This window comes from Protopterus annectens, chromosome 2.part1 (genome assembly GCF_019279795.1).
Source record: "Protopterus annectens isolate FY-2018-M chromosome 2.part1, PAN1.0, whole genome shotgun sequence".
Taxonomy (NCBI): domain Eukaryota; kingdom Metazoa; phylum Chordata; order Ceratodontiformes; family Protopteridae; genus Protopterus; species Protopterus annectens.
The window spans coordinates 732,527,291-732,543,556 of record NC_056729.1 but is presented as its reverse complement, the minus strand read 5'-3'; the positions used below and the strand labels follow the sequence as shown (position 1 = coordinate 732,543,556).

Below are 16,266 nucleotides of genomic sequence, written 5' to 3'. Positions count from 1 at the left end.
GAACACATGATCAAAGTAAAAAATGAACAGCAAACAAGAAACAAGCTCAAGATAAATTGCTTAAAGGATTACTGCACAAGTTATGGATCACACATGATAGATTGGCATTCTGTTTAGTTTACGGGTAAAGCCTGCAAAGATAACTGCAAGTCTCCAACAAATGTAATGAGCTTCTGAAAATACTGTAATCCTGTCCTTTATTTCAAATACTGTCATATGCATTTCAATACCTAAGGCTTATACGTTATCTAGTTATGTAAATATTCCCTGCCTAGCAACAATGAAAAGGCTTTCAATGTTGGTAATTCTTTAAGAGTATGCTTATTAAAGCTTACTTGCATCCTACAATCTCCGACAAGCTTACCTGATGGTCAATTAACCATTGCTACTTTAATACAGAGCAACAGGGCACTGCAACAGCATGCATTTTCTGAATAATAAGAAGCATAAATCAACAGTATAAAAATATGACAGAAAACTAGAACATTCTGCAAAATCAAGGACAGATGAAAAGCCACGGTCGTACTTGTGGTCTACCTTGGATGGGGGAATACTCTGCACACTTACACTGCATAACTGCTCCTTGCCTTGTTTGGACACATCCAGAGCCACTACAATGGGGAGTGGGGTGCAACAAGTAGGTCACAGTTTGAAATGTCTCTGGCTGACGGTGATGGCTCTGACACTCATATTCTCAACCTCACAGCAAGAAATCTGGACAAAGCCATACATAGAAGTGGGACACAGGCCCAAAAATAAAGACAATGTTTAAATATTGCTCTTATAAACTTAGAAAGATAATAGAATAGTAGTAGGTCTTGCATTAATATGAATTTTTGAAGGTATGAAATCTGAAACTCAAATGTCTGCCATTATTTTTAACTTCAGTCTTTAATGATTTGCTACTAATTTGCCAGAAAACCACAATTTTATGAAAAACAGACCAAAAATGTTATGCAAAAATATAAAATTGCCACAAAATACAGCTGGGAACCTGTCAAAGAAGGGACACCTTTTTAAAATTAGTACTGTAAACTTGAGCAGCTGACAAAATAAGATCATCTACATGCATTTCTGAAATAAAAGTAATCTATAACTCTGATCATTACAGTTATTTATAATTGTAAACCCTCCACATTTTCTTCCAAAATTGCCATTTTGCAGAGGGATTATTAGGGGGAGAGCAACATTTTGAGCCAAAATTGGGCACAGTTGAGAGGTTTGGATATTCCTAATTCTATAAAGCGATTTATTTGCACGTACCTCTCAACCTCTTAATGCAGGAAATCTGGACAAGGCCAAATATATTGGGGGAACATGCAAACAGTACTAAAAATTGCTCTTGTAAAACTTAAGACAGTTGATAGAATAACAGGTCTTGCTTTAGCATGCATTTTTCTGAAGGTTATGACATCTGAAACTCAATGTCTGTCATTATTTAGTGACTTCATTCCTAAATGATTTGGCAGAAAACCACAAATTTTATGAGGAACAAACCAAAAATAAGAAGCAAAAATCTATTAATTCTGCAAAATTCTGGACAGTTGGGAAGTATAGTTCAGCCGGAGCTGTCTGAGTTTGCTGCCCTTCCCTCCCTCACAAAATCATGGTCGAATGGAGTGTCCCCCCTGCAGCCATTCCATTGTCCCATTCCTTGGTTATTTCGCCCCATTTGCCATAAACATTGTAATGTGCATACTGCTTTACTTCTGCGATGATATGGATTTCATTTGAAAGTTTTATTTTATATTTTACAGCATAAACCCTAATAGATATCTGCTAAACAAAGCAGTGCAGTCTCACAATGAAGATAGACTTTGCATTAAAACTTCTCTGCCCTTGAAACTCACATTCATTGAAACAGCATTGAAACCCACATTCAAAGAAAATACATTTTGCCAGTGGCAGATAAAGATTAATTTTGGACTGTTTTCAAATCATAGGCCCCTTGAACATGAAACATACACATGCTCTTTGATACACCTTCCTGACTGTATTAAATTATAATACTATATTGATGCAGCCTGGTGACCTTCCTGTTTGTGTGGTTGCCACCGCACAGATCTCTGGGTTGGAAGGGTGGAGTTAACTCCCTTCCCTATCCGGACTGCCTAACTGAGCAGTCTGGAGCTCAGGAATGCCTGAGCATGCGTGCTTGAAGTTCTGGTCTGCCTAACACAGCAGCCAGGAACTAAGCACCCATGCGCAGAGTCCAAGATTTTTATTTTTATTTTTATATGCACTACGGGACAGTGGGGGGACTGGGGACTTTATTTTATGCACAGATGGGGGACCCATTTTACAGCTGGGAGGGCTGCAGTCCCGCAGTCCTATAGCATGAGCCGCCCCTGACTACTGCTCATCTCTGACCTTGCAGTCAGTCTATCCAAGGGTACATCAGTATCCACCAGGAACTGTGGCTCACCTTCAGTCTCACTGCTACAGGGTAGCTCCCTCCCTGAAGTAACCACCTCACCAGTCCTGGCTTCAAGTGTGTGGTCTGTCTGGGTCCCCCCCCCCCCCGGACTACCAGACCACATGCCTGTTTCCAAGCCTGACTGTTTGTCACTGCATGCATACAAGGTCCTGCATTATCAAAATGATTCCCTATCAAGCCATCTGCAGGGATTTCCTCAAACACACCTACTTGATTGCTTCCTTTTCCACCCTCCCAGTCAAGGTGAACCCTAGCCAAAAGTATTTGGAACTGGGTCCCTCCTAAAGCCCTGACTGGAGTAGACTGTCCAAGCAAGTAGTGCTCCTCTTTAATCATTGCAGGTTAGTTCAGAGGCTGTGTCTTTCTTAACAGTGACCTGTTTCCCATCTACTAAGATAGGATATAACCTCTTGTGGTAGTTTGGTAATCTTGTTGTCTCCACATAACTTACCACTGGAATTCTGTTATTCCCACTTGCTAGATCCCCTACCTTTTGTTCTCCATCTTGCCTCTGTGGACATCTATATGATACATGGCCCCAGAGGTTACATTTAAACCATTTAACCCCTGATCCTGGCCTTGTACCTGAACTAGTGGCTTCTGCTATTACTGGTGGACTCTAGTGGGGTGGCTTAGACTGCCCACCATGGGTTCCCTGAGATCCATGTGCTGCACTAGGTATCTCTTTCAGTGCAGTGATGCCCTGCTTGCTACGTAGAGATCTCCCTTTTCACCAGCTCATCTGTGATGTTGCATTTCCTATCTGCCAACCATATTCTCATGTCCTCAGGCAAAGTGCTAAGGGCTTGTTCCCTCACCAAAAGGTCTTCCAGCCCTTCAAAAGGGGTGACCTGACACCCATTCACTCACATATGCTTAACTCAGCAATATAATTACACACACTTTCATCTGCCTTGTGTGTATGCTCACAAAACTTTTTTTCTATAAGCTTTAGGTGTTAACTTAAAACACTCTAATAAAACAGTTCTTTACATTGTTATAGTCTAAACAATCAATATCAGACAATTTAGAAACAGCAGTTATAGCTCTACCATGGAGTAAGGAGGTCAGGAACTGTACCCAGAGCCCTTGCTCAGCATTATACTGTTTGCATACTCTTTCAAATATATGAATAAAACTATCAAAATTATTACCTTGTTGGTATTGAGGAAGAAGTTTACTGACCTTTATTGCTTCTGGAGTATGGTTACTCCCTTTCCCATTACCTCCATGACCCTGGCAAAGAGTCAGCATTTCCTTTTCATGTTGCCTCTGCTTTTCATTTTCTTCGGCTTCCAAATGCTGTTGTTTCTCATTTTATTCAGACTCCAAATGCTACAGTCTCTCTGCTGATTCTTCTTTGACCTCAAAACGTCACAGTCTCTCTGTTGATTCTAATTCCAAATATTTGGACTCCAGCTCAAATCTCTTTATCTCCAGACTGATTTTTAAGTCCTCTGAGGAAAAGTTGAACTGTCCATTTTCTGAGAGCTGTACATCCCCAAGGCCAGTCTGGCTGTCTTCCTGGTTGCTGGACTGTGATGCAGCTGTGATTACAGCCGCAATCATTTCTGCTTTAGTCAGGTTGGCATGCCCCATGCTTTGGCTTGGCACATCTCAGCCAACTGGCTCCTTGTCAGCTTGCCATAATCCTCTGCTGACATCCTTGCCTGCACTCCCTGACTAACTAAGCTAACACAAAATAAATAAAGCTATTGTGATATGAAACTCTGAATGTTCACTGTGTGGCTGCTTGAGAGTACAAACACCTTCTTTAGTGGCAGCTGTTTACAGGCTACATGAGTTCAATATCCACACCACAGTTACCAGTATGTGATGTGGTGATCCCACCTTTGCCACCAATATGTGACTTCTCCCACTGATGCCAGTGATGAGGACTGAGGCTCCTTGATGACTGTCCCAGAGATGGAGGGTCATCACATGTCCTAAAATGGGTATTTGCTGCAAATTTAGTAACTTTGTTAAAGCGTTGTTCAAGTTTTGATTTTTGTGATGCCTGAAGGTTAGTAAGGATGGAAGTACCATAAAGAAGTGTGGGGAGGAGATAAGTAGTGACAAGTGTAGTTTTAGTTATGTGGGTGAGAAAGTTTTTGCATCTTTAAAGGACCCCTAGTTGTTTATGAAATTTTTCGATTCAATTTTGTATATGCAGGTCGAATTTAACAGTCATCAGGTAACCACTGGAAATGTCAGGACCTGCTTGACCGAGTCATGAAATACAGCATCTGAATGAATGAAAGAACAAATCTACATATACTAAGTCCAAGATGCCATTTCTCAGAATATTGTCTTTTCTCTGAGGTATGGTGATCTTGGAGTTGGTATATATGGGTTCAGGGAGTGTGGGAGGCCTGCCTGCCACATCAGGGGGGAGCAAAGGGGCTGCCCCCCACCCCCACCCCTGCAAAAAGAAGTTTATAGGAGAAGAGCGATTTTCAAAATTCATTCTTCTCCTTTATTTTCAGTCTTTTTCTTTCGGCTTGTCAGCATTAGGCATACCGAGTGCCAACATTTCAGTAGGGAGCCTTACCATCAACCCTGATCCATAATAATTTGCTATGAGAAGTGGCTTCAATGGTGTTATTATCAAGAGAAAAGACCTTAAATTTTATTTTTTCATGAGAGAGGGATTTGGGTAAAAAAGTAATAGATTTTTTTTTTTTAGGGTTGAGCATGAGTTGTGAGTTTCAAAGCCATGTTTCAGTCACTGGTAAAGCTTCCAGAGTAATTTTTTGGAGGTGTGTCCTGTTGTCTGATATGTAAATGAATGTGGAGTCATTAGTGTACTGTATTAGGGAGGCCTGTTGTGTGGATGTATGGAGGGTGTTAGTGAGAATGTTTAAGATGAGTGGACCAAAGATAGAACCTTGTAGTGACTGAGAGGTATGTAGAGATACCTGCAGTATACTTGCAGGTCACACACATACCGCCATAGGGTGTATATCATATGTTCAAAGTTTTATAACTTTGAACATTAAAATATCGAATTTAAATGTTCAAAGTTATAAAACTTCGAACATATGTAAAAAAAAAAAAAAAACAAACCCAAAGCTAATGGCTGTAGGCAGGGGGCAAGCCCCCCTGCACCCCCCCCACACCCCCCACTCTTTAAATATACCAACTGTCTGAGACCGCACTACAGTGCAATAAGAGAAATCTCAGAATTACTGCGGTGGTGGTGCTGCGGTAGCATTGTCACCTCACAGTAAGACGTTGTCCTGTTCGATTCTCAGCTAGAGTGTCTTCTTTGTGGAGACATGCGTGAATGGGCGTACCTTCGTTGAAGGTTGTGCATCAAAGCTGGCAACTCGGCACATAAAAATCTACTGCCAATCATTATTAGACCGGAGTTCCACTGTGGCGACCCCTATCCGGGAAAAACCGAAAGACACAACAAAGTGCAGTCTCAGAATTGGTATATTTAAAAAGTGGGGGATGCAGGGGGGCTTGCCCCCCTGCCTACACTAGTCAGGTAAGTTCCGTTTTTTTTTTTGTTTAATTTGTTTATTTTTTTATTATATGTTCAATGTTTGAAACTTCGAACATTTTAATTCGATTATTTAACATTCAAAGTTTTCAAACTTCGAACATATAATATAGACCCCCACCACAAAGCATCCAGAATGTTTTTTGCACTGGCTTCTGTAACTAAGTGACTTACCAACTAATAACAGAGAGTATTAGAAAGGGCAAGGAGCTATTAACAAAATGACACTAAGATTGTTAGTCTAGGATGTCCTGCAGTGCAGAAATGAATCTTTGTTTACCACTTATTATTCATACTTTCATATTTATGTTCATATTTTCACAACTGAGAGCCCTACATGTTATTGAGGTGCATAGTGTAAACCACCAATATGGCAGACAGGAAAATTCACTGTCAGTGCTGGTTTATATCACAATATATTGGAAATATCGCTAGTTGTTTGCTAGTAATTATGAAAATAAGCAACATTTCCATATGTACTTGATACTTCAAAAACTGAGTGACTTACAAATTGTTGCATGACATTAAGTGAAACCTTAGATGTTGTTGAAGAAAGCAGTCTGATATTTGCACTATATGTTGCACATCTATAGATATATCCAGTATTATTTGTTTTGCTAATTATGCAATTAAGCATATGTTTTTAATATTTCTGCAAATATCTCAATAAACATGCTCTTAAAGAGTAATTTCTTGTCATGGGAAAGCTTATGTCTGGTTAACAAAAATGTTATAACAATATATGTCTAAGTGGTACAGTTTTCAAGATATGAAAATTTGTGAAAGTTTACAAAAAAATATAATTTGAAGTTTGTGAGCATTATAAAATATTACATTATTTATGGAAAGGACTACAAATGTACTGACTAATTATCACTGAAAAAAATACTTCATACTGATAGCATTGCTATTTCTACAGTTGTAATAGCTTTCATTTTACACAAAACATTTACATTTACTTATGTTATGTTTTTTAACTTTATTTTTCAGAAAATGGTCTGGAATGCAACTTAGGTGTTAATGAGTTAAGAAGCCATTTAGTTTCACTTTTTAACTGCAAATGAGTAGCAAATACATTCATATACTATTGTACATATTTTGTTTTACATATTACATTCACTGAAAAAGGCAAGTACAATGCAACAATTTTTTCCACTTTTCTCCTAATTCACAAAGCTTTAGTACAAATTCTTAAACATTTTCATTTGAAAGAAGAAACATTTTCTAAGAGTATTGCAGTCTTTCTCATGCACACTAGTTGTCATACTGAGGACATGGAATTTTTGTAGCCATTACTTCTGTTTCTGTGCTAAACTGTCCTGTAGAATCAATATTGCTGGTGGTGACAATGGAACGAACAATACCATAACAAATTAATAACTCTACTGGAGACATGATGGCTGTGTGTTTGCTGAAATGATCCCAAAGAGTAACCACCATACTCAAAATGTGGGCAGCTAGTTTATCTAAGAGATTTTTGTTTTGATCATTTTAGCTTTGGTTGTGACTTGTGGCTTCTTTTTTTGTGATTTCATTGCTGATTTTATCAAAATAAATGCTCATTTTAGCAAACAAGCAGCATAGTTTTAAACACCATTTCATCATTTAATTTGCTTTTGTCAATTTTTCACTTCATTTTATCTTTGTTTACTTGTTTATAGACATGTAAAGGAATACCCACTGCACCATTGTGTTCACTAGTTATAATCTGCTGGAGGTAGGTGAAGGGTGGCTTTTAAGCACCCTTGAAACGATTACTTATTTAGCGTCATTTGACTGACTGATGAATTCAAATCTCCGAGTGTTACTCAATCCCAGCCTGACACTAGTAACATTAGGGTATTTTGGTGTTACCACAGACTTCAGATTTGATGACAAACCACAGAGAAACAGTAGCCATGTCGGATGCACATACTCTACTAACTTGGCAGCTACTCCTTTTATTGGAAGAACCATGTGGCATCCCAATATTTAGGCAGAGATGTAATAAGGGAGTTTGATACATGATGTGGCATGTCCATTTTTTTGCCCCAGGTCATTCTCTGGCCCTCCCCCCTAAAAGACTGTCCCCGCAGTAATAACTACTGTTTTGTAATATTTGAATTCTACTCTGACTGGCATTGCTGCATGGAAAGGGTCTTGACTAGTGCTGTGACATTTTGCATTGCATTTTATATGTTAACAACAGAATGATGTTGCACAGTTATAAGTCCTGCCTGACTGCCATTACACTTTATAACAATGGAAAAGTAAATTATATTATTAGAATCATTAGGACACAATATTACCAAAATAGTACTACTAGAGTAGGGCTGTGATGTAAAGCAAGAGTGTCTTCAAAGACCAACATTTAACACTTACTGCTGAATAAAAAATAGCACCAGTATAAATCATTATCAATACAGCACTATACACTGAAAAAGACCTTTTTTCAGATGGCTGATAAAAGAGGTGGAATGAGAGTCATGGGGTCCTGGCTAGAACTGTAATAGTGTGCACTGCACTTTGCAGCAACCACAAAGGGAGAATAACATAGAACAAGATATGCATCCTCACACTATACCCTCTCTGCATTTTCTCTACCCCCTCTTTCTCACTGTCTCTCTGTCTCTTGAGCTAGGTTTGCATGAAGATAGAGATTTCCATTTCCTGACCACTCAAAAGGAAGCAGAGAAAAAAAAAAACAGATACTTTTAGCAGCCTAGGATTCAAGACAACAGGCCCATTTTCCCCACCATTTGTATGGCTCTGCAAGTCAAATGCATAGAGAAATCATGTATTTATTTTTATTTAACATTGATTTACTGGAAAAGAGCCTATTTTCAGCACAGACCCAGGGAGAAACACTCCAGGCAGATGTCTTTGAATTGTGGGGGGAAACCAGATCACTCAGAAGAAACCCATGCAAACACAGGGAGGACATGCAGACTCCACACAGAAAGCACCCAATCCAAGAATCGAACTGAAGAATCTCTTGCTGTGGGGGTGACAACACTAACCACTGTACCACTGTGTCATCATTGTATGTATGTTAAAAAAAGTGGGCTGCAAGGGTTGAAATGCAGTTTTATACAGATTTAAGTTGTTTATAAAGATTGAAGAAAGTGGGAAACTGGGAAGGTGGCATGGATATCCAACAGGAAACATCTGTACAGTAGAGGAAGTTTTATTTATTTATTCAACATTTGTTAACTAGGAAAATCTGACTAGTACAGAGCCTATTTTCAGTGGAGGCCCAGGGAGAAACACTCCAGATGCATGTCTTTGGAATGTGGAAGTAAACCAGAGCACTCGGAGGGAACCCACACGAATGCAGGGAGGAGATGCAGACTCCGCAGAAAAGGCACGCCAGCCAAGAATCAAACTGAAGAACCTCTTGCTGACTGCTGCACCCTGTGCCACCAAAGTTAATTAGAAAAAGAGAAGGAAGGACTAATCAGCTTGTTAGTCATAACGCTGGGGAGGGGGTGTACTAACAATCAGTCCATACAGTATAAAACCTCCAAATGTGAAAAAATAATGATGGCAGAAGAATACGCAGATATAAAAGGTGAATAAAGGGAAGAAAAGCTGTATTGATGAGGTACCTTACATTTCCAGCACTAACCTAATAATTATATACTTTCTGTGCAAATGACAGGTGATCAGGCAGGTTCTAAATTCTGCCCTGGTCCTTATCATAAAACAGGAAATGCAGGGAGGTAATGAAAGGAGCAGACAGACTCCAAGGACCATGCCATACAGAGTACCTTATGGCGTGCTGTACCCTAGGATTAGAGGAACTGACCTAAATGGGGAAATGGGGAGCTGTGTTAAGGAAGCAAATGAGTTAGAAATGAGAGCCCACATAAGAAACATGAGAAAAAATATTAAAAAGAGACAGTCATACTGGCTAAGGAATAATATAATGGGAATACAAGGAAAGGCAGTCTTATCATCCAGGCACATAAGAAGGGCCAATGACTAAAGCACAAGAAACATAAAAGTCCTGGAAACAGGTTGCCATTCATCAGGCCAATGCAGTATAATTTAGAGGACTGCAGTTTGAATGTTCTGTCGCCAAAAGATCTAAGTTCCTTAATCTTCTCTTTAATAATGTACTAATCTGAGCAAGTCATTTAACTAGAAGAGAATTCCCCAGATCATCCCTAAAACATGACAGCTGTGGTTTGTGAATTGTGCACTGCTAAAAGGGTCTAGATGTGATAATGGCTGAAAGATTAAAGGATGGGCATAATAAATCTTTCAAATATACCATGCCACTGTAGTGTATTTAGTTATCAGTAAGATCTCTAACACTATGCCTCATGAGGGGTGTTTGGGAAGTTAGTAGGTGTCTTGGCCCCAAATTGGTTATGCGGACAAGGAACTGGTTAGTTAACAGAAAGAAGAAGGAAACCAGTGGCAGAAGCTACTACCAGGTGAGAAGTAAGGATTAGCAGAGTGTAATAACTGTTTTGTCCTTGGGCCATACTTTTTAACCCAGTTGTATAAAATATCACATCAGAGTTAGCAAATTTTACTTGCCTGTCTGTTTATTGATGACACCAAGACTGCAGCAATAGTTATCAATGGAAAAAACAGCCCTAAACATGACCTGCTATGGCTTGCAAAAGTATCCAATAGGAGGCTGTTGGGGGTTGATAAAAAGCGTAATGTCATGCAATTTGTCAAAAAATACATGCGTTAACTGTTTGAAGTCATACTCTAATAAGTACAACAAAATAACAAATATGGTTGTTATATCCTGCCAAGACTGAATCCTGTTGTATGGTGAGAACAGTGTGAAATACTGTTGCAAAGTCCTAGAGAATGCTAGCTGGGTTGTAAGGATTTGGACTGTGCAGAAGCAGGTGTCCTCCTCCTTTAACTTAGTGGACTGATGAGGCTTCCTGTGGCAAACTATTACATATGAGGTCATACATCAGATGGGTTGACTAAGAACAAAAGGAACTTCTCAAGATTTAACAGGCAAGGGGGATATAGACTATGAGGAAAGGTTTTAGGCATTATGAATGTAAAGGTTGGGGAATGGAAAGGAAATTGGAGCTATGGCATGGGTGCACCATAGCTTAAGGAAGTAGGCCTGCAGTACAAAAGGACTAAAAATGAAGGATACAATGAAGGTAGAAGCAAAGGCGTACATAGCAACCTTACAGGGAAAGATTTAAGACCACGATCAATAAACACTACACTATGGAGACAGCAGTGCTACCCCAGAATTCACTGCAAAGATGGGGGGATGTTGGCTAATGCTGGAGTCTGACAGTGTTGCCTGTGGAAAATGTCAGGAAGAGTTCAGAAGGAGAATGAAAAATTCACATAAAGCTGACTGCAACACTGCTAAGCATTTTGGATTAAGTCTTAATCCTTTAGAATCTGCATAAATTTGTTCATGTGACACAACATATCTCCTGTTATGGCTGTCAGCTAGGACCATTTGTAGCATTAAAAGAAAATAATACATACCCACTTTCTTTCACCTTGGCAACAACCACACCTAGGCCAAACTTCCCTTACAGTACAACTTGTTTCTACATTAAAAAAAAGAAGTGATTGTGACAACCTATGCATACCACAGCTGAATGGCTATGCAGACCTTAATGCTGAATTTTAGATCCATAAATCAAACTGTCTCCCAAAAGACCCACTGATTACCAGCAAAAGCTTAATAGAACTTTGCTCCAAATCCCACACATCTGATCTCAACCTCCCAGATAAATATTGCTTAAGAAAACCTTCCTCTACTACTGTTTAATTTCAAATGAAAAATTGAGTCCATGCCTCTCACCACGTGACTCTCGCTGTTAAAATACAAATGTAGTTTTACTTAAGTGACTTATTCAATACACTTCATCAATATAACAGACAGTGACAGCTGGGAAACAGGAAGCAGGTGCTATTGTTAGGTTAGTGAGTTTATATATTTTTTCTTTTTACCGTCAGTATCACAGGGTGTACTTCAACTGTGCAAAAATGGAAACCAGCTCATGTACTGTGTGGGTTGTGCCAGTTATCAGTTTAAAACTGGATACAGATAAAAACAAAAGCCAGAGGCCAAGAATTGCTGACAGCCTGTGTGCAGGGTAATGGAAAACAGTGACCCTTTTATTAAAGAAAACTGAACCACATTCCATTCCTTTCCTCCTTAACTGCCACTATTTTAAATTATCAATAAAAAATAGAGGGAAGAAAAAGGACAGGTCAAAGCACGCAATAGCATTTCATAATGCAGTTTTTACTTGCTCAGCTTTTACCATCTGCACCTTGAATAACAAGGCTTTAATTAACTATTATTTTAATATTTGTTTTCTTGTACTTTTACACTACATCGAAAAATATATATCTTGAAAAATGTTTGTGCTTTTATATGCAAGCAAAGAATTAAAAATACATAATGAAGTTGCTTAGAATATAACAAAAATATATGTGCAACATGCAAGCATGAGAGAGGATCTGCAGTCTATACTCAAAAATCTGGGCATTTATGTTGATAATGGTTTTAGTAATGTATGAAATAAAACATATGCAACTTTAAATGTCTGGATAACTTTTTTCTAGAATGTCTCTTTATTTGGCGCTGGTCCAAATGATATAACCTCTCACTTGTTAATTTTTAAAACCATTCTACAATATTGTGCTGCCTGACAAATACATGCAGTAATATGTACCCCCCGCGCATTTCTGTTAGGGTACATCGTCATCATCATCATCATAATAATACAACTACACTAATTTATGTACCAAGGAACCGTTGAATATATGCATAGTTAAAACTCAGTTTTCCTTTAATAGTGTTATGAATGAGGGTACAGTACAAAGGACAAAAAAAGAAAAAAATAGAAAGAATGCGAAGTGGCACTGAACATGATAATATGTAACCTTATAAAATGAAAAAAGTAGCTTTGTGGGTCTGATTAAACAGGATTCAAATGTATTATCCTTAAAGGTCAGTAATCTAATTTGCTAGGTCAAAGATGCATAAAATACCTTAAGTAAGAGTAGTATGCCGTGGCAGAACTTGTTGCCACATGTTTCCTTGGATTAACAGATAACTTACATTGTCTGACAAGGATTTTAGTCAACTAAAACTGATAGAAATCTGAGACAGAGCTTAAAACATGATAACGCTGTCTCCTTTGTCACTGCATTGCACTTGTGAGTACAAAGAATTCTAATGCCGTCACAGTGGGGAGATGAAAGGACAAATAATCATCAATCAAAAATAATTAAATATATTGTTAAATCTTGTATGTCAAGCAAATTACCATCCTGAAAACTCTGTAAGACAGCAAATGTACCTTATATGTGAGGCTATACAGAAGATCATATATTTTATAAAGAAAGAAATGTTGCCTGCTGGAATTGAACCAGGACATTTAAAATACAGTCACCTATATGTTTCAAAGCTGTGCATTCACATTAGCAGTTAACTGACATTTTTTTATGTTAACAATTATATAATGTGTCTTCTATGCTCTCCTCAGTACACAGCTGCATTGTCTCAAGTGTATTATGGGACAAACCCCTGCTATGATCTCTACCTGAGCTATTATATTACATCTGTAAATGATTATCACAGTCATATGTTATGTGTTATATGTCATATGTTAAATGCACTGCAGCTAAACTTTGTTTGTATTCTTTTATTTTGTATGTGATTATGTTAGCCAGTTTTGGATGCAACATAATACATTATGTGATAGGAAACATATTAAACAAGAAGCAACCCAAACAGCTCTGTGTTATTGGCCTGGATTCAGAAGTCCAATGGGACATGTAAGATGCATACTGTCATAGTCTATGGAGAAATTAACCCACCTAAGGGTTACACTATACTGTTTTCTGCATCTTTAATTGTCCTCCAATGATAATCGTGAAAACCTGTCCAGCCCTCAGATCCTTTAAATCCCAATCAGTGACAAGGTGCATTGTTGGTAAATGCATGCTCAGTTACTTACAGGTGAGAAGAGTGTCTCAAAACTGGACAATGGAACATTCCATGAAGCAATGGTAGAACAGTATAGTAGTCTGTAAGTGATGAAGTAAAAAAAATATACATTTTCAGTAGCAATTAACCACTTCCATCCAGCAAAACTCTGAGTAGCTCTAGTACCCTTGATTGAAATCTAATGTAACATTAAAGTTCTCTGGTCAGGTAGCAGACCAGGAAACTGTTTTCATCAAATTTGTGAAACTGATAAATATATAAATGTACATTAGAAAAACAGGCTTCTTTTATGAAAACATATATGCTGTACAGGCTTCAATACATATTAATTCAGATTTTTTGCTAAACACTCTGAGAAACATATTTCTTGACCTTTCTTCACCAACATGTGTGATACCGTATGTAACAGAAGGGCAGAATGTGTGACATAACTTAAACCTGAGACTGGAAATGTACAACACAGAGGAATAAAATGCATCTCAGTTTATAATATTACTGCACTATAAAGCATCATAAGCAGTTACAAATTTATGCTTTGAAATACAGTACAGAACTTCTAAGAACTAAAACAAAAAAAAAAAACATACCTTATAATGTGTGAAATCTGAGAGGTATGCCAAGATATATAACAGCTGTATCATTTCTCATGGTACAGCAAAAGTATTTTCTGCCTCTTTACCCAACATATTAACATCTTTAAAAAAGTTAAGAACCAATATGAAATAATTTTGCTGATACACATAATACTTTAATGCTAAATATCAACAATCATCTAAATATTGCTTCTGAAAAATAAATAAATACATTAATACAGCAATAAATAAATATATCAATAAATAACTATACCAAACACATTACCAGTAGGTCAGGAGATGATTTGTATTACCTTGAGTAAAACTGAATTTTCTACTCACAGCTGGCAATGTCCTATTCAACCCCAGGATTCTGTCCAAGTGAAAAGCAAACACTTCGCTTACATCAAAAGATTTCTTTACAAGTCCTAGCTGGCCCTGGCAAGTTGAAGTTGTTGCCATTCCACTCTGGGCAAGGAGGTTCATGGAATGATTCTTGTTACCTTCAAAAATGATCATATCTCCCTCTATTGGAGTCTCAGTCTGCTGTATTCTAGAAATCCTGCAATCTGCCAGTAAATGCATAACTTTAACATCATGCTTACTAAACCATGGTGGTGCCTGATCACTGTATATCCGAATGTTGCTTTCAGCAGTCTCCAACTGCTTATGCTCCCTGGCTTTAACACTTCTTATGGTTACCGCCTCATCCCTGGTCCTCAAATTCCATCTTGGAAAGCTAGCTGAGTTCTTCTGTTTTTTAACATTCCCAGCTGGTAAACTGATCACCTGAAACTTATCAAGCTGCTGGTGACGACTGGAATAATTTTTCCCACTGGTCAGTGTCTGGAATTTTTTCCTTATTTTTGGCTTTATAGTCCCTCTAATGTTGGCAGGCTTGCTGCGCTTAGATCGGAGTGTTATGTATACAACATTGGGGTTCAGTGTTGTCACACTGTCTCGTGACAAGCCCTCGGGGTGTGCCATATCAATAGTCTGCGACCTTTCCAAAGGGATCCCAGACACAGATGAATGTCTATTCCTAAGACTCCTGTAATGTGACTTCTCTGATGACCCATCACTGGGTTTTAATTGCCCCACCTGATTAACAAGAAAAAATACATAAACCACACAAGCTGTGCCAATGAGCAAATTCCGTCTTGTCTTTGGACATCTCCTAATCCATGCCCTAAAAATCCAGGCAAAAGGAAATACAACTAGCCAGTTGATAACCTTGCCAGGGTATGACAGTGTCATATCTGCTAGGATTCAGCATGATGATTTCAGAAGCATGTCCTCAAACCATGGCCAGAGTGAAGCAGAGGCTCCAGGGCTGCTAGATGGCTTCATGTATTTTACAGTCCCTAGTGTGAGAGGACTGCTGGCGCTGAGAACCAGCACTAATCACTCTGACGCTGCACTGCAGCAACCTGTTAAATTCTTATCTGCCTGATGGGGAAGTGATTTGTAGCACAGGGAATGAATGGAGGCAACTGTACAAACAATGTCAGCTGAGCCAATGTCTGGACAGAGGCGTTCTCACTTAATTCTGTGCTGCTAATGTGGGCTGGGGATTAAAGCAAGCGTGCATGCTGTTTTTGTCTGTGTGCAGTCAAATATAAGGGTAGCACCAGGCTTTTACATACACACACACACACACACACACACACACACACACACACACACACACACACACACACACACACACACACACACACACACACACACACACACACACACACACACACACAAAATGAAACATAGATATAAGCCTGCAATTCTGAAATAAATGTCTTTC

At 38.6% G+C, this 16,266-nt stretch overlaps 1 protein-coding gene across 1 annotated transcript in view; it reads right to left on the bottom strand.

Moving 5' to 3' along the window:
• GASK1B (golgi associated kinase 1B) overlaps positions 1 to 15,898 on the bottom strand; it is a 371,609-nt gene extending 355,711 nt beyond the window's left edge. Inside the window, exon 1 of the mRNA XM_044062453.1 lies at positions 14,783 to 15,898. Coding sequence (XP_043918388.1) covers positions 14,783 to 15,725 — 943 coding nt within the window. The 5' untranslated portion in view covers positions 15,726 to 15,898. The remainder of the gene's footprint in view (positions 1 to 14,782) is intronic.
• Between the last annotated feature and the right edge of the window lie 368 nt (positions 15,899 to 16,266).